Source organism: Pelobates fuscus, chromosome 13 (genome assembly GCF_036172605.1).
Source record: "Pelobates fuscus isolate aPelFus1 chromosome 13, aPelFus1.pri, whole genome shotgun sequence".
Lineage (NCBI taxonomy): Eukaryota > Metazoa > Chordata > Amphibia > Anura > Pelobatidae > Pelobates > Pelobates fuscus.
The window spans coordinates 5290706-5310748 of record NC_086329.1 but is presented as its reverse complement, the minus strand read 5'-3'; the positions used below and the strand labels follow the sequence as shown (position 1 = coordinate 5310748).

The window sequence follows — 20043 nt, the reverse complement described above, 5'->3', positions numbered from 1 at the left end:
ACGGCATACAGCTTAATGTGCGGTATACAGCCTAATGTATGGTATACAGCTTAATGTATGGTATACAGCTTAATGTACGGCATACAGCTTAATGTACGGTATACAGCTTAAGGTATGGTATACAGCTTAATGTACAGTATACAGCTTAATGTACGGCATACAGCCTAATGTACGGTATACAGCTTAATGTATGGTATACAGCCTAATGTTTGGTATACAGCCTAATGTATGGTATACAGCTTAATGTATGGTATACAGCTTAATGTACAGTATACAGCTTAATGTACGGTATACAGCTTAATATAGAATATACAGCTTAATGTATGGTATACAGCTTATTGTCTGGTATATAGCTTAATGTACGGTATATAGCTTAATGTATAATATACAGCTTAATGCACGGTATACAGCTTAATGTACGATATACAGCTTAATATACGGTATACAGCATAATGTATAATATACAGCTTAATGTACAGTATACAGCTTAATGTATAATATTCAGCTTAATGTAGTTGTTCTGGTGAGTATACTCCGTTTCTACAGGCTTTTTAATGGAAACACTGCCATTACAGAGAAAAGGCAATATTTGCAATGCTCCCTAGGAACAATCTAGTGCCATTCACTCAGAGGTGCTTCCTGGATCCGTGCTGCCCAGTGTGCAGCAATGGTGTTCACCGTCTCCACACTCTGCATGGAGGCGCTGAACCTTACCTATAGAGATGCATTGATTGAATCTCTATGAGGAGATGTTGAGTGACCAGGGTGGTGTTCGGCTCTGCCCCATCAGCCCCGGCTGCTTGGCTGAGATAATGAGAATTGATTGCATCGTGCAGCACTGATAATAAGATGAGTTTTTACTATATTTACAGTGCCAGATATTGTTTCTAATAGGAATACACGTCTGTGTCCATGATCCTATAGTGATCCTTTGAATTATTTTTGAGGTATTTGAGTCCCATGTATTTGTGTGCGTTGGCTACGTATTAGATTTATAGACTCACAATGTAATCACAAACACCTGTAAGAATAGTTTACTAAAATAAATGAATTACCTGTAATAAAAGGATGACTTGAAAATAAATCTATATGATGAAGGTATTTTGAGGTCATGATGGGAGTCTCGTGCAGCTGATCCGTTTTACATTTTGTGCTTTTTTTTTCTGTTATTCTGTTATGTTTTGAAATCTTTCATAATCTTTGAATTGCAAAACATACCCCAGTGAGTTAGTTATATTGTATCACATGCTACATACCAAAACGCACAACAAACATATAGATATTCTTTCCCAATAATATTACTAAAACGTATGCAGAAACCTCTGTAGTAGCCAGCACTTAAAAGCTTAAATAACAATAATCCTAAAGCGACTCTCAATTGAAAATGTCTTTATTTTTTATAATCTATTGGAAACGTGTATTTGCGAGTGTTTCGGGGAGAGGGGGAGGATGTAAAAGCTGCAGACAAGCCATCTGCAGCCATTGCAAGCCCTCCCCTTTTTTGCAGCACTGTCATTTATTTTTATAAGCCCCGTCCTTTACACCTGGCAGGCTGGAGAGGGGACAGGTATTGTGACAGGCAGTCCGCATACAGAAACCAGATAGAAAAGTATAAGAACAGAAGTGATACGATATTACAATATTTATTTCTAATTCTTTAATGTACATTTAAAAATAAAATAAAAATGGAGCCTCTCAGGAAACAAAGGTTAACACGAGTTATAGGTAATGCTCAATGTTTTATTGAGTGGTATAAAAGTAATATTACCCCTTTAAAGATAGATTGACAATGCAAGTTTTCCAGGCCAATCACATCTCTTCCTTGAGAATAGCCCAGTTCTGATACATTATTCTGGGAGCTCTGGCTGGTGGAGGTGATTAGAAAACCAAGTGATAAACTGAATTAGACATTACACATTGTGTTGTATGATGGCTCCAAGGCAGGGCTCTGTGCTTTTCTCTTGTGGGACGTTTTAGGGATACGTCCAGTGCTGCGCTGTGCTCTGATGCACACAGCATGGGCTCAAAGAAATGGGAGTCTGCAGGCAACGTGAAGCATTAGAGGCGTCTCATTAATGTACAGCTGAGGACAATAGGAGGGGGTTAAGACGTGGGCACAAAGCAGTGGGGGTTGAGAGAGGGAGGACGATGCAAAGTGAGTCTGATAGAATGTGTATTTAGCCCTTTGTATATATGATGTCGCAAAATAACAATGGGACAAATTCCTGGGTAGCATCTGTTACATGAATTCCATCCTACACTATGGGAATGTACACAGTCACGGGTAAAAAAAAACAAAAAAAACCTACAGGGGTGTATTCACTAACTGGGGAATGGCTGAGAATGTTTGAGGGAATTTGCAAATTTTATAAAATAAATATTCAAACTGGAAAAATTCTACAACTCTGCTATTTTTCTTCTCGTTTTGAGTTTTTTTCTGTTGTAACAACAGTCAGTGCCCGGTTACCTGGAAACGTCACTCAGTGCCCGGTTACCTGGTAACGTCACTCAGTGCCCGGTTACCTCACTCAATGCCCGGTTACCTGGTAACGTCACTCAGTATCCAGTTACCTGGAAACCTCACTCAGTGCCCGATTACCTCACTCAGTATCCGGTTACCTGGAATCCTCACTCAGTGCCCGGTTACCTGGAAACCTCACTCAGTGCCCGGTTACCTGGAAACCTCACTCAGTGCCCGGTTACCTGGAAACCTCACTCAGTGCCCGGTTACCTGGAAACCTCACTCAGTGCCCGGTTACCTGGTAATGTCACTCAGTGCCCAGTTACCTGGAAACCTCACTCAGTGCCCGGTTACCTGGTAACATCACTCAGTGCCCGGTTACCTGGAAATGTCACTCAGTGCCCGGTTACCTGGTAATGTCACTCAGTGCCCGGTTACCTGGTAATGTCACTCAGTGCCCGGTTACCTGGTAATGTCACTCAGTGCCCGGTTACCTTGTAATGTCACTCAGTGCCCGGTTACCTGGTAATGTCACTCAGTGCCCGGTTACCTGGAAACCTCACTCAATGCCCGGTTACCTGGTAACATCACTCAGTACCCGGTTACCTGGAAACGTCACTCAGTGCCCGGTTACCTGGAAACGTCACTCAGTGCCCGGTTACCTGGAAATGTCACTCAGTGCCCGGTTACCTGGAAACGTCACTCAGTGCCCGGTTACCTGGAAATGTCACTCAGTGCCCGGTTACCTGGTAACATCACTCAGTACCCGGTTACCTGGAAACGTCACTCAGTATCCAGTTACCTGGAAACCTCACTCAATGCCCGGTTACCTGGTAACATCACTCAGTACCCGGTTACCTGGAAACGTCACTCAGTGCCCGGTTACCTGGAAACGTCACTCAGTGCCCGGTTACCTGGAAACGTCACTCAGTGCCCGGTTACCTGGAAATGTCACTCAGTGCCCGGTTACCTGGTAACATCACTCAGTACCCGGTTACCTGGAAACGTCACTCAGTGCCCGGTTACCTGGTAACATCACTCAGTACCCGGTTACCTGGAAACGTCACTCAGTGCCCGGTTACCTCACTCAGTATCCGGTTACCTGGTAACATCACTCAGTATCCGGTTACCTGGAAACGTCACTCAGTGCCCGGTTACCTGGAAACGTCACTCAGTGCCCGGTTACCTGGAAACGTCACTCAGTGCCCGGTTACCTGGAAACGTCACTCAGTGCCCGGTTACCTGGAAACGTCACTCAGTGCCCGGTTACCTGGAAATGTCACTCAATGCCCGGTTACCTGGTAACGTCACTCAGTATCCGGTTACCTGGAAACGTCACTCAGTGCCCGGTTACCTGGTAACATCACTCAGTACCCGGTTACCTGGAAACGTCACTCAGTGCCCGGTTACCTGGTAACATCACTCAGTACCCGGTTACCTGGAAACGTCACTCAGTATCCAGTTACCTGGAAACGTCACTCAGTGCCCGGTTACCTGGTAACATCACTCAGTGCCCGGTTACCTGGAAACCTCACTCAGTGCCCGGTTACCTGGAAACCTCACTCAGTGCCCGGTTACCTCACTCAGTGCCCGGTTACCTGGAAACCTCACTCAGTGCCCGGTTACCTCACTCAGTGCCCGGTTACCTGGAAACCTCACTCAGTGCCCGGTTACCTCGAAACCTCACTCAGTGCCCGGTTACCTGGAAACCTCACTCAGTGCCCGGTTACCTGGAAACGTCACTCAATGCCCGGTTACCTGGAAACGTCACTCAGTATCCGGTTACCTGGAAACGTCACTCAGTGCCCGGTTACCTGGAAATGTCACTCAGTGCCCGGTTACCTGGAAACCTCACTCAGTGCCCGGTTACCTGGTAATGTCACTCAGTGCCCAGTTACCTGGAAACCTCACTCAGTGCCCGGTTACCTGGTAACATCACTCAGTGCCCGGTTACCTGGAAATGTCACTCAGTGCCCGGTTACCTGGAAATGTCACTCAGTGCCCGGTTACCTGGTAATGTCACTCAGTGCCCGGTTACCTGGTAATGTCACTCAGTGCCCGGTTACCTGGTAATGTCACTCAGTGCCCGGTTACCTGGAAACCTCACTCAATGCCCGGTTACCTGGTAACATCACTCAGTACCCGGTTACCTGGAAACGTCACTCAGTGCCCGGTTACCTGGAAACGTCACTCAGTGCCCGGTTACCTGGAAACGTCACTCAGTGCCCGGTTACCTGGAAACGTCACTCAGTGCCCGGTTACCTGGAAATGTCACTCAGTGCCCGGTTACCTGGTAACGTCATTCAGTGCCCGGTTACCTGGTAACATCACTCAGTACCCGGTTACCTGGAAACGTCACTCAGTATCCAGTTACCTGGAAACCTCACTCAGTGCCCGGTTACCTCACTCAGTATCCGGTTACCTGGTAACATCACTCAGTATCCGGTTACCTGGAAACGTCACTCAGTGCCCGGTTACCTGGAAACGTCACTCAGTGCCCGGTTACCTGGAAACGTCACTCAGTGCCCGGTTACCTGGAAACATCACTCAGTGCCCGGTTACCTGGAAACGTCACTCAGTGCCCGGTTACCTGGAAACGTCACTCAGTGCCCGGTTACCTGGAAACGTCACTCAGTATCCGGTTACCTGGAAACGTCACTCAGTGCCCGGTTACCTGGAAACGTCACTCAGTGCCCGGTTACCTGGTAACATCACTCAGTGCCCGGTTACCTGGTAACATCACTCAGTACCCGGTTACCTGGAAACGTCACTCAGTATCCAGTTACCTGGAAACGTCACTCAGTGCCCGGTTACCTGGTAACATCACTCAGTGCCCGGTTACCTGGAAACCTCACTCAGTGCCCGGTTACCTGGAAACCTCACTCAGTGCCCGGTTACCTCACTCAGTGCCCGGTTACCTGGAAACCTCACTCAGTGCCCGGTTACCTCACTCAGTGCCCGGTTACCTGGAAACCTCACTCAGTGCCCGGTTACCTGGAAACCTCACTCAGTGCCCGGTTACCTGGAAACGTCACTCAATGCCCGGTTACCTGGAAACGTCACTCAGTATCCGGTTACCTGGAAACGTCACTCAGTGCCCGGTTACCTGGAAATGTCACTCAGTGCCCGGTTACCTGGAAATGTCACTCAGTGCCCGGTTACCTGGAAATGTCACTCAGTGCCCGGTTACCTGGTAACGTCACTCAGTGCCCGTTTACCTGGAAACGTCACTCAGTGCCCGGTTACCTGGAAATGTCACTCAGTGCCCGGTTACCTGGTAATGTCACTCAGTGCCCGGTTACCTGGTAATGTCACTCAGTGCCCGGTTACCTGGTAATGTCACTCAGTGCCTGACAACCTGGAAATGTCACTCAGTGCCCGGTTACCTGGAAATGTCACTCAGTGCCCGGTTACCTGGTAACGTCACTCAGTGCCCGGTTACCTGGAAACGTCACTCAGTGCCCGGTTACCTGGAAACGTCACTCAGTGCCCGGTTACCTGGAAATGTCACTCAGTGCCCGGTTACCTGGTAATGTCACTCAGTGCCCGGTTACCTGGTAATGTCACTCAGTGCCTGACAACCTGGAAATGTCACTCAGTGCCCGGTTACCTGGAAACGTCACTCAGTATCCGGTTACCTGGAAACGTCACTCAGTGCCCGGTTACCTGGTAATGTCACTCAGTGCCCGGTTACCTGGAAACGTCACTCAGTGCCCGGTTACCTGGAAATGTCACTCAGTGCCCGGTTACCTGGTAATGTCACTCAGTGCCCGGTTACCTGGTAATGTCACTCAGTGCCCGGTTACCTGGAAACGTCACTCAGTGCCCGGTTACCTGGAAACGTCACTCAGTGCCCGGTTACCTGGAAATGTCACTCAGTGCCCGGTTACCTGGTAATGTCACTCAGTGCCCGGTTACCTGGTAATGTCACTCAGTGCCCGGTTACCTGGTTATTTCACCCACGCCTTGTAACGGGAGCTAATCTTTCTAACGGCGGTATAATTTTACAAGTAATCTAGCCATCAGCACATTATCTTTACGTTGCTATATTGAAGTCTGTACCCTACAATAGTCAGCTCATCCCGTCTGATAAGACAGTACAGTGAAGTATTTGCAAAGCCTGGGCCCTAAATTGCTTATTTTGTAAACATTACCCAGGATCAGCAGTCTGTCTGCATCTAAATCATTTCCGCCCCCATTACCTCACTGAATGGCCACTGCCTCTAAAGTGCTTTATTAACCATTCTATTGCTGGAAGGCCTGGTATTAGATTAATTACTGCTTTATCACATGGTCAGAATGTCCAATATACACCGCCACAACTGGCGTGGCGTTCTCAACGTACCATGACAAACACAGCTTTCAAACTGTGTTCCTTGAATATAATTCCCATCAATCTCAGCCAAACTGGAGACAGGCTGATGGTCGTGAGGGTAACAGGAAATGGCAGTTAGCAGAATGTGTACAGTAAATTAGTTCAAAAAAGGATCCGTCTCAGTCCTACCGCTAGCCATAAAATATTTTAGGTTGATCTCCGAGAGTTCACCATCAGCAATATCTCCTGTTAGGTACCACGGCCAGGACTGACTTCTGTGCACAGAGAGAGTCAAACGACCAGCTGAACCAGCCCGGCAATGAGTCCTGGGCCTATCTTCAAGGTTTGGGATGCACTACGCTCCTGGGTACACCAACAGTCCATTATATAGGTATTTACCAGTTCTGTTACACTGTGTATACCGCCAGATCCTGGACCGTTGGTGTACTTTAAGGACTGGGAGCTGCTGGTGTAGACTTTCACACCCGTTATAGTCTCTGAGTGACATCAAGAGGGTACATCCTGTTCCTATTACACGGTCCATTGTAAGACTTGCCCCACATTATTTTATGGTATCCTGCGTTTTGGGGAGAAAATCGCCGGGATACATAGGACAATTGCAACATCCATTAAAAACCGATTATCCTGAATGGAAGAACAGCGTCAGGGGACTCCAGACACTATAACCACTTCAATTATATGAAGCAGTTACAGTGCCAAGTGTCCCTTTAATATATCCAATTCCACAAATGTTATTAAAATAATAGAAACATAGAATGGAGCGATTTAAGCAATTGTTATGCAATACTTTAGGAAGCCAGCCATTCAGAAAGACATTATTTACTAACCTTAAAATTCTAGAGAATCATCATGGAAATTACAACATATGGGGCAAAACAGCCAATTTAGAAATAAAATAAAAAATTAAAACATCTGACATTTTTTATTTTGGCCTAAAATGAGCATTTTCCTTGTCATTTCTCCAGAATTCCAAGTTTCCTGTATAAACCATTGTGAGGCTAGGATTCCTCGCGTAAAGCAGCATTTCCTTCTCCCCTGAAAAATGAATATTTCATCAATATAGAATCTTTATTAAATACTCATTGTGACTGAAATTCCAATCCTGACAAAAGAGTTAAATTACAATGTCTCTGTATTTCTCCTTCTCTCAGGGAAGAGCCATCACAGACGGCTGCGGGGAATGGGTTGTGTCTATGGTGGATCTCGTGTTATCCCCCATAGACCTCAATGCTGTACTCTTGCGCATGCACGAGAGTACAGCAGTGAGGTCGGCTCTGAAAAGGACCCATCGGATCAAGATGGCCGCGCCCGCAAGGGACAGGTTCAGGTAGTAGAGCTCACCATTTACCGGCCTCCCAGCAGCGATGTCACCATTGGAGGTATTTACTAATTCGCCCATTGTTATAAGCTCCGCCCTTTACACCTGCCAGTCATTGGTATAAGCTCCGCCCTTTACACCTGTCATTGTTATAAGCTCCGCCCTTTACACCCGGCAGTCATTGTTATAAGCTCCGCCCTTTACATTTGTCAGTCATTGTTATAAGCTCTGCCCTTTACACCTGTCAGTCATTGTTATAAGCTCCGCCCTTTACACCTGTCAGTCATTGTTATAAGCTCCGCCCTTTACACCTGTCAGTCAGTTTAGAGAAGCGGAGAAATCAATGTTTCTATACAGTATCTCCTACAAAGGAATGTGTTTCCTGGCCATTTCAGGTCTGATTGGGATTGTAATGCCAACCGTTAAACCTTTACTATACATTTAAAAAAAAAAATGAAGTCTCAGAACGAGTTTCAACGTTTTACTCACAGGTGTAATTCCCAGAGAAGTGACAGTTTCCTTTTAACACATGTGACAGCTCGGCAGGCAATATTGGCTCTCTATAAAGAGTAACAATGTCTGCTTCCTTGCTGGTTTGTCAGAGAGTGGGAGTACTGCAATCCTGCCGTTAGAGCCCCCAGACCCGTGTATGACAAAAAACAAACAAAAAAAATACCCTCTTTGTCACTCATCCCTCCCCTCTCATTCTCAGGATTCAATCTCCTTTGTCTAATTCCCCAGGGGAGGTGTAACCCCTGAGCTGCCTGAACATACACATAGCATCTGGTATGCAATCAGCAGCATATCAATGCTCCGACCTGAAAGGGTTAATATATTAACCTGTACTGCGCCACTGCTTAGCAGAGAGTGATGCAGACATTAGTAGGCCTCCTACCACCTCAGCGTTTTGCCTGCATTGCACTGCATTGCGATACGGCTTTCTACAGACCTAGAGCAGATTGTGATAAATACAATGATAAATACAGTGTGTCTTCAGGCCTATTGCTCATTGGGTCACGTGGCTTTTACACAGCTTAACTCTCTCACCTAAACGGCTACGAATATCTCAGGCAGGACTATTACCATGTCACAGGCCCAGAATGTTCAGCTGACCTGGCTCTCTCTGCGTTAACAGACTCACCGGCCTGGACAGCTAGCATTATTGGGATTGGTACGAAATCTAAGGATACAAATTACTAAATTGGAAATTGTGAAAAAAAAAAATGACAGAGGGATTGCAATTTTAGCTCAAAATAGTTGAAAATGAAAAACAGTGGAGTTTGGCCTAAATTGTGCAATTTCCCTATCTCCCGTAATTCTCAGTTTAGTAAATAAACCCCATTTCGGCAGAGTATGGCATGGGTTATTGAACAGACACAAAAATAACAGTTTTGATAAAAAAAAAAACCAAAATATTTACTACATTGGTCATTGTGTAAACTCAGCAAGGGAACTGCAAACCTGAAGCAGACTAGTCCAAGGTGGAGAATTTATCCAACTGTTAAATCTTCATTTTTACTATTTAGACCTAAAATTTGCAATTCCATTTTTCGAGATGCATTTGGTATCCAGATAATGACCAGTGCTGTTTGTATTGTGATAACATCTGGAACACACATCTAATTGAGAAATGTGAAAATTCCACGGCGGTTTATTTACTATATCGTCTAATGTGGACTATTGACAAAGTACAATAAATCAAGTTGGGGAAAAAATATATAATTTGGAGGATTTTTTTCCATCTCAGCAATGTTTGGCCTATAATGAGCAATTCTCCAGAACTGTCTATAGTTGGATTTAGATTAGTTTTTGAAGTAAACAGCTTGTGTGGTTTCTATCGGAGCTCCCGTGTGACTCTCTCCAGAAACCTGTCCAGATAAATTCCCAGTTCTGTCCCTGATGTAGAATATGTTCGGCAGATTGGCGTCGCGCTATGTAAAGATGACGGATTATGTAAGAGATCTCCTTGCAATGCAGTCAGTCACTCCATGTGAAAATGGGCAACTATCAACCCAACATGGAACCAAACAAAGTGTTCTAGAAAGAAGGAGCCATCAAACTAAAACCAAATTACACAAGGCTTGCCAACCCAGATATTTCAGTGATACATTACTCACACTGCATAGTCATCCTATATAGAGAGATAGTACATACAAGGAACAGCCTTCCAGAGAAAGCTGCAAAGGATAACAGTTATGGAAAGGGTAGTAGATACCTGGAATAGCCTTCCAGTGGGAGCAGTAACAGTGATATAGAACGGGTAGTAGATACCTGGAATAGCCTTCCAGTAGGAGCGGTAACAGTGATATAGAAAGGGTAGTAGATACCTGGAATAGCCTTCCAGTGGGAGCAGTAACAGTGATATAGAAAGGGTAGTAGATACCTGGAATAGCCTCCCAGTGGGAGCAGTAACAGTGATATAGAAAGGGTAGTAGATACCTGGAATAGCCTTCCAGTGGAAGCAGTAACAGTGATAGAGAAAGGGTAGTAGATACCTGGAATAGCCTTCCAGTGGGAGCAGTAACAGTGATATAGAAAGGGTAGTAGATACCTGGAATAGCCTTCCAGTTGTTGAAGCTATGGCCAAACATGTGAAAATTAAGGATCCCATGCATGTGTATATGTGATATCATAGGGATATATACAAAGTTTGACATTATATCATCGAACATTTAGATAAGCAGAGATTATTTTTGCTGCCTTAGTGAATCCATCATGACAGTTAGTGTATCAGATCTGTCACAGGAAAAGTACCATAACTGTGTGACTGGCTAGGCTCATATGGGAACTGATCACCAGACAGTGGGTACGGGGGTATAATACCAAACGTACAAACTGGCACAACAAATGCAAATATACCTACACGGAGATACATGGCGAGCGGGCACTTTATTATTTGGTGGGTCTGATGGAACATGCCACGGGTGGGCAACCATGAATTGTTACCAATAATACTACAATACTGTACTCTTCTCACACCCTCACCCATCTCAGCGGCACCTGGATCCCGCTCTTACTAGTGCTGGGTCTCATGAAGATCTAGAATGGGATGGCCAGTAAGGGAAGGTCCTGGTGGGTGGCATGTGCCAAGGCTGGGCAAGCAATGTCTGGTCAATACCACCTATCATCTCCAGAATGATGGGAACGAACGACCAAAACCAGCCTGAGGTGGTCAGGATTGGAATCCAAACACAGATATAAATAATGTACAAACAGTAAATAGTATCAGAAAATATCAGTGGATTGTTACAAATAATACAACACTGTAACATTCTGCCCAGACCTGCACTCACATCCTCTGCCATCCCACCGGTACCTGGACCCAGCTCTCACTCCATCCCACCGGTACCTGGACCCAACTCTTACTCCATCCCACCGGTACCTGGACCCAGCTCTCACTCTATCCCACCGGTACCTGGACCCAGCTCTCACTCCATCCCACCAGTACCTGGACCCAACTCTCACTCCATCCCACTGGTACCTGGACCCAGCTCTCACTCCATCCCACCGGTACCTGGACCCAGCTCTCACTCCATCCCACCGGTACCTGGACCCAGCTCTCACTCCATCCCACCGGTACCTGGACCCAGCTCTCACTCCATCCCACCGGTACCTGGACCCAGCTCTCACTCCATCCCACCGGTACCTGGACCCAGCTCTCACTCCATCCCAGGTACCTGGACCCAGCTCTCACACCTTTCCAAATATCTGGACCAAGCTCTCACTCCATCCCAAATATCTGGACCAAGCTCTCACTCCATCCCAAATATATGGACCAAGCTCTCACTCCATCCCAATGCTGTATCTCTTGAAGATCTAGACTGGGGTGTCAGGCTGCTCTCCCCCTCATTCCTCACCTTGTGCAGTCCCCCCCAGGTCTCACCATGTGCAGTCCCCCCAGCCCCCCATTCCTCACCTTGTGCAATCCCCCCAGGTCTCACCTTGTGCAGTCCCCCCCTAGGTCTCACCTTGTGCAGTCCCCCCCCCGGTCTCACCTTGTGCAGTCCCCCCCCCCCAGGTCTCACCTTGTGCAGTCCCCCCCCCCAGGTCTCACCTTGTGCAGTCCCCCCCCCTCCCCCCCAGGTCTCACCTTGTGCAGTTCTCCTCCCCCCCCGGCCCCCCATCCCCCCCCTCTCACCTTGTGAAGTCCCCCCCTCCCCCCCAGGTCTCACCTTGTGCAGTCCCCCCCCCCCAGTCTCACCTTGTGCAATCCTCCTCCCCCCCCCCCGCAGGTCTCACCTTGTGCAGTCCCCCCCCCAGGTCTCACCTTGTGCAGTCCCCCCCCCCCCCCCCCAGGTCTCACCTTGTGCAGTTTCCCCCCCAGGTCTCACCTTGTGCAGTTTCCCCCCCAGGTCTCACCTTGTGCAGTTTCCCCCCCAGGTCTCACCTTGTGCAGTTTCCCCCCCCCCCCAGGTCTCACCTTGTGCAGTTTCCCCCCCAGGTCTCACCTTGTGCAGTCCCCCCCCCTCCCAGGTCTCACCTTGTGCAGCTTCCACATGGCCCCCAGCGCCCTGAGCTCGTGGCTGGCATGCTTGCCCTCCTCCAGGCACTGGTAGCAGACGGGCACGGTGCACTGCACGCAGTACATGCTGTGGTTCTCCAGCTCGTGCTCGGTGCAGGTGGCGATCTTGCGGGGGCTGAGCCGGCGGCTGATGCGGCCCTGTGCCGGGGGGAGCAGGCGGTGTTTGGCCAGGGGCCCCCGGGGCGGGTGGCACCGCAGGCGGCAGGGCTCGCAGTAGAAGACGTCGCACTGTTCGCACATGGCGGCCGCCTCCTTGGGGTTCTTCTCGCAGAGCTGGCAGCGGAGCGCGGCCGCCTTGCCCTGCTGGAAGCGCTCGATCACGCCCTCCAGCACGCGGTTCCGGGGGAAGCCGCGGAGCCCCCGCTCGTCCAGCAGCAGGCTGCGGTGACACTGCGGGCAGGTGAGGCAGGCGTTCCGCGGGGGCGTGGCCTGGGGCGGGGCTGGGGGCGGGGCCGGGAAGACGCGCACTCCGTTGGGGGATTTCTGGCAGGGCGTGGTGGGAGCGCTGGCCACGCCCCCGCCGTACGATCCGTAGCCGCTGTCCGCCTCGCTGTACAGGCTCAGCTTGTCCAGGTCCAGGTAGTCATAGTCGGAGAGCGCGGAGGCCCGGCGGCCGGGGGGGAGCTCCGAGTCCGGGGTCTGCACCAGGATATGGCGGGCGCAGGCCAGGCACAGCGAGTGCGAGCACGGCAGCAGGATCGGCTCCCGGTACAGAGAGCCGCACACCGGGCACTTCAGCTCTTCCTCCATCTCTGCCATGGAGCGACTGCAATCCCCCCACCGGCCGGCCGGCACTGCGGGGCTGGAGAGGGCGGGGCGTGGGCGGGGTAATGCTACACACTGGGCTCTGATTGGCGATGGGGGCGGGGACAGGGGAGGGGACTGCTACTGACTGGGCTCTGATTGGAGCGGTGGGCGGGGGACAGGGCGGGGCGAGCGGGGATACTGCTCCGAACAGCGCTGTGACTGGCGGACGGCTTCCAACTGGGCTGTGATTGGCGGAGGGGGCGGCTCCTGGGCAGGGGCTAGGAGAAATACTCCCTCTTACAGTCTGTCACTGGAGGAATAGGAGGGTCCTGGGCGGGAACTCAGTGACGACATTGCCCCTTCCAGCTCTGTCATTGGTTGGTTAAACCTGAGGGGCAAATTGGGGGCGGGGCTTAGTGACATCAGTCAGCTTCCATGGCTACAGCATCAGCATCCATCCCTTCCCTCCCTCCCAATAATAATGTCTCAGCCATCAGCCTCCATCTTTCCCATCCCCCTCCTCCAATACCGTGTATTACAGAACCCAGTCTGCACCTTCATATAACTAATATTATCCCTTTATATAACCAGAAACAGCCATAGCAACCACTCCATCAATATTACCCCACCATAGCAACCACTCCATCAATATTACCCCACCATAGCAACTACTCCATCAATATTACCCCACCATAGCAACCACTCCATCAATATTACCCCACCATGGCAACCACTCCATCAATATTACCACCATAGCAACCACTCCATCAATATTACCCCACCATAGCAACCACTCCATCAATATTACCCCACCATAGCAACCACTCCATCAATATTACCCCACCATAGCAACCACTCCATCAATATTACCCCACCATAGCAACCACTCCATCAATATTACCCCACCATAGCAACCACTCCATCAATATTACCCCACCATAGCAACCACTCCATCAATATTACCCCACCATAGCAACCACTCCATCAATATTACCCCACCATAGCAACCACTCCATCAATATTACCACCATAGCAACCACTCCATCAATATTACCCCACCATAGCAACCACTCCATCAATATTACCACCATAGCAACCACTCCATTAATATTACCCCACCATAGCAACCACTCCATCAATATTACCACCATAGCAACCACTCCATCAATATTACCCAACCATGGCAACCACTCCATCAATATTACCCCACCATGGCAACCACTCCATCAATATTACCCCACCATAGCAACCACTCCATCAATATTACCCCACCATAGCAACCACTCCATCAATATTACCCCACCATAGCAGCCACTCCATCAATATTACCACCATAGCAACCACTCCATCAATATTACCCAACCATGGCAACCACTCCATCAATATTACCACCATAGCAACCACTCCATCAATATTACCCCACCATGGCAACCACTCCATCAATATTACCCCACCATAGCAACCACTCCATCAATATTACCACCATAGCAACCACTCCATCAATATTACCCCACCATGGCAACCACTCCATCAATATTACCCCAACATAGCAACCACCCCATCAATATTACCACCATAGCAACCACTCCATCAATATTACCCCACCATGGCAACCACTCCATCAATATTACCCCCACATAGCAACCACTCCATCAATATTACCACCATAGCAACCACTCCATCAATATTACCCCACCATGGCAACCACTCCATCAATATTACCCCACCATAGCAACCACTCCATCAATATTACCCCACCAAGGCAACCACTCCATCAATATTACCCCACCATAGCAACCACTCCATCAATATTACCCCACCATAGCAACCACTCCATCGATATTACCCCAACATAGCAACCACTCCATCAATATTACCCCAATATAGCAACCACTCCATCAATATTACCACCATAGCAACCACTCCATAAATGTTACCCCACCATAGCAACCACTCCATCAATATTACCCCACCATAGCAACCACTCCATCGATATTACCCCACCATAGCAACCACTCCATCAATATTACCCCACCATAGCAACCACTCCATCAATATTACCCCACCATAGCAACCACTCCATAAATATTACCCCACTATAGCAACCACTCCATCAATATTACCCCAACATAGCAACAACCCCATCATTAATACCCCACCATAGCAACAACTCCATCATTAATACCAACATAGCAACAACTCCATCAATATTACCCCACCATAGCAACAACTCCATCATTAATACCACCATAGCAACAACTCCATCATTAATATCAACATAGCAACATCTCCATCATTAATACCACCATAGCAACAACTCCATCATTAATACCAACATAGCAACAACTCCATCATTAATACCACCATAGCAACAACTCCATCATTAATACCACCATAGCAACAACTCCATCATTAATACCAACATAGCAAAATCGCCATCATTAATACCAACATAGCAACAACTCCATCAATAATACCCCACCATAGCAACAACTCCATCATTAATACCAACATAGCAACAACTCCATCAATAATACCAACATAGCAACAACTCCATCATTAATACCAACATAGCAACAACTCCATCATTAATACCACCATAGCAACAACTCCATCATTAATACCACCATAGCAACAACTCCATCATTAATACCAACATAGCAACAACTCCATCATTAATACCACCATAGCAACAGCTCCATCATTAATACCAACATAGCAACAACTCCATCAAAAATACCAACATAGCAACAACTCCATCATTAATACTACCATAGCAACATCTCCATCATTAATACCAACATAGCAACATCTCCATCAATATTACCCCACCATAGCAACATCTCCATAATTAATACCAACATCTCCATAATTAATACCAACATAGCAACATCTCCATAATTAATACCAACATAGCAACATCTCCATCAATATTACCCCACCATAGCAACATCTCCATCATTAATACCAACATAGCAACATCTCCATAATTAATACCAACATAGCAACATCTCCATAATTAATACCAACATAGCAACAACTCCATAATTAATACCAACATAGCAACAACTCCATCCTTAATACCAACATAGCAACAACTCCATAATTAATACCAACATAGCAACATCTCCATCAATATTACCCCACCATAGCAACATCTCCATCATTAATACCAACATAACAACATCTCCATAATTAATACCAACATAGCAACATCTCCATAATTAATACCAACATAGCAACATCTCCATAATTAATACCAACATAGCAACATCTCCATCAATATTACCCCACCATAGCAACATCTCCATCATTAATACCAACATAGCAACATCTCCATCATTAATACCAACATAGGAACATCTCCATCATTAATACCAACATAGCAACAACTCCATCATTAATACCAACATAGCAACAACTCCATCATTAATACCAACAAAGCAACAACTCCATCATTAATACCACCATAGCAACAACTCCATCATTAATACCACCATAGCAACAACTCCATCATTAATACCAACATAGCAACAACTCCATCATTAATACCACCATAGCAACAACTCCATCATTAATACCAACATAGCAACAACTCCATCATTAATAGCAACAACTCCATCATTAATACCAACATAGCAACAACTCCATCATTAATACCACCATATCAACAACTCCATCATTAATACCACCATAGCAACAACTCCATCATTAATACCACCATAGCAACAACTCCATCATTAATACCAACATAGCAACAACTCCATCATTAATACCCCACCATAGCAACATCTCCATCATTAATACCACAATAGCAACAACTCCATCATTAATACCCCACCATAGCAACAACTCCATCATTAATACCAACATAGCAACAACTCCATCATTAATACCAACATAGCAACAACTCCATCATTAATACCAACATAGCAACAACTCCATCATTAATACCAACATAGCAACAACTCCATCATTAATACCACCATAGCAACAACTCCATCATTAATACCAACATAGCAACAACTCCATCATTAATACCCAGCGTAGCAACATCTCCATCATTAATACCAACATAGCAACCACTCCATCAATATTACCCCAACATAGCAACATCTCCATCATTAATACCAACATAGCAACAACTCCATCATTGATACCAACATAGCAACAACTCCATTATTAATACCACCATAGCAACAACTCCATCATTAATACCAAAATAGCAACAACTCCATTATTAATACCACCATAGCAACAACTCCATCATTAATACCACCATAGCAACAACTCCATCATTAATACCAACATAGCAACAACTCCATCATTAATACCAACAAAGCAACAACTCCATCATTAATACCACCATAGCAACAACTCCATCATTGATACCACCATAGCAACAACTCCATCATTAATACCAACATAGAAACAACTCCATCATTGATACCACCATAGCAACAACTCCATCATTAATACCAACATAGCAACAACTCCATCATTAATACCAACATAGCAACAACTCCATCATTAATACCAACATAGCAACAACTCCATCATTAATACCAACATAGCAACAACTCCATCATTAATACCACCATATCAACAACTCCATCATTAATACCACCATAGCAACAACTCCATCATTAATACCCCACCATAGCAACAACTCCATCATTAATACCAACATAGCAACAACTCCATCATTAATACCACCATAGCAACAACTCCATCATTAATACCAACATAGCAACAACTCCATCATTAATACCCAGCGTAGCAACATCTCCATCATTAATACCAACATAGCAACCACTCCATCAATATTACCCCAACATAGCAACATCTCCATCATTAATACCAACATAGCAACAACTCCATCATTGATACCAACATAGCAACAACTCCATTATTAATACCACCATAGCAACAACTCCATCATTAATACCAAAATAGCAACAACTCCATTATTAATACCACCATAGCAACAACTCCATCATTAATACCACCATAGCAACAACTCCATCATTAATACCAACATAGCAACAACTCCATCATTAATACCAACAAAGCAACAACTCCATCATTAATACCACCATAGCAACAACTCCATCATTGATACCACCATAGCAACAACTCCATCATTAATACCAACATAGAAACAACTCCATCATTGATACCACCATAGCAACAACTCCATCATTAATACCAACATAGCAACAACTCCATCATTAATACCAACATAGCAACAACTCCATCATTAATACCAACATAGCAACAACTCCATCATTAATACCAACATAGCAACAACTCCATCATTAATACCACCATATCAACAACTCCATCATTAATACCACCATAGCAACAACTCCATCATTAATACCCCACCATAGCAACAACTCCATCATTAATACCAACATAGCAACAACTCCATCATTAATACCACCATAGCAACAACTCCATCATTAATACCAACATAGCAACATCTCCATCATTAATACCACCATAGCAACAACTCCATCATTAATACCAACATAGCAACAACTCCATCATTAATACCCAACATCTCCATCATGTGTTGTAACGAGCTGTCCACGTAGTTGCAATATTCAAGTTCCAGATCCGTCTACTTTTATCTGTATTGTGCAGCTACACTGGCAACTTATGGCAATTATTATTGTAAATAAAGAAAATAATAATTAAAACAAACGACTACAGTCTCATATAGCAGTTCTGCTATGACATGATAATGTGCTGTTTAGTGATAGCAATCGCAATCTAATATTTAAATTCCTTCCTGACATAAGTTTCGATTTAATATTTTTGATCACCTTTTCAAATTATATACAAAAGTCGCCATCAAAGTCAATTGGATTTTGTAAAGCTAAATCTTTTTTTTTTTTTTCATATTTCATATTTTACCCAAGAAACTCAGTGCCTACATTATGGAAACCAGCATTAAACGTATAGGACGCCAATACGATATACTGATCTTCACAGCAAAATGCATGGCTGTCTAGTAAAGTAATGTTGATATGCTGATAAAATGAGAAAACGTAATGATGCGTAGAAAGTCTATCTCCCACATTAATTCCCTGCCAGTTAATGACTCTAAGCATTTCCAGAATATCTGTAATTTCACAGCCTCTAATCTCTCACGGACAAAAGACATTCTCTTGCATTAGCCAAAGGTTAGCACGTTTAATAAACTGTGTTTTTTACAAAGCACCTTAGGAACATTCAGTGTTTCATGGTCACATCTGTGTTACCCTGAACCATTGGCTTCCTTTTCTAGTTACTAAAAGGCTAAACTATTCTAACATGATGTATTTAATCGAGATAAAGGGTGAAGAAGAACTAATAGTTATATAGGCCGTTTCCTAGTTCACGTCTGTCAGAAATAACATTTCCCTGCGATTTGGGCCCAAGGTCAGTCTAGGAGACCAAGTGTAGTGCAAGATTTAACATGCGTTAGTCGTTTTGGGGTTTGTTCTTTTGAACATCCCATTGTAAGATGATTTTAAGATACGGCATTTTCTGCTGGTGGTCCATCTGTGCTGGTGTCAGTTCTGCAATATTAAATCTTGTTAGACCCTTCCTTTTGTATAAAGGGCTGGCATGACCAACCAAAACGCATGCAAAACAAAAATATAGGCGGT

The 20043-nt window shown here is 45.7% G+C and overlaps 1 protein-coding gene across 10 annotated transcripts in view; it reads right to left on the bottom strand.

Annotated features, from left to right (window-relative positions):
• The window catches only part of TRIM9 (tripartite motif containing 9), a 76996-nt gene extending 63600 nt beyond the window's left edge, over positions 1-13396 (bottom strand). For all 10 annotated transcript variants that reach the window (XM_063440366.1, XM_063440370.1, XM_063440367.1 and 7 more), the window contains exon 1: positions 12596-13396. In XM_063440366.1, coding sequence (XP_063296436.1) covers positions 12596-13396 — 801 coding nt within the window. The remainder of the gene's footprint in view (positions 1-12595) is intronic.
• Between the last annotated feature and the right edge of the window lie 6647 nt (positions 13397-20043).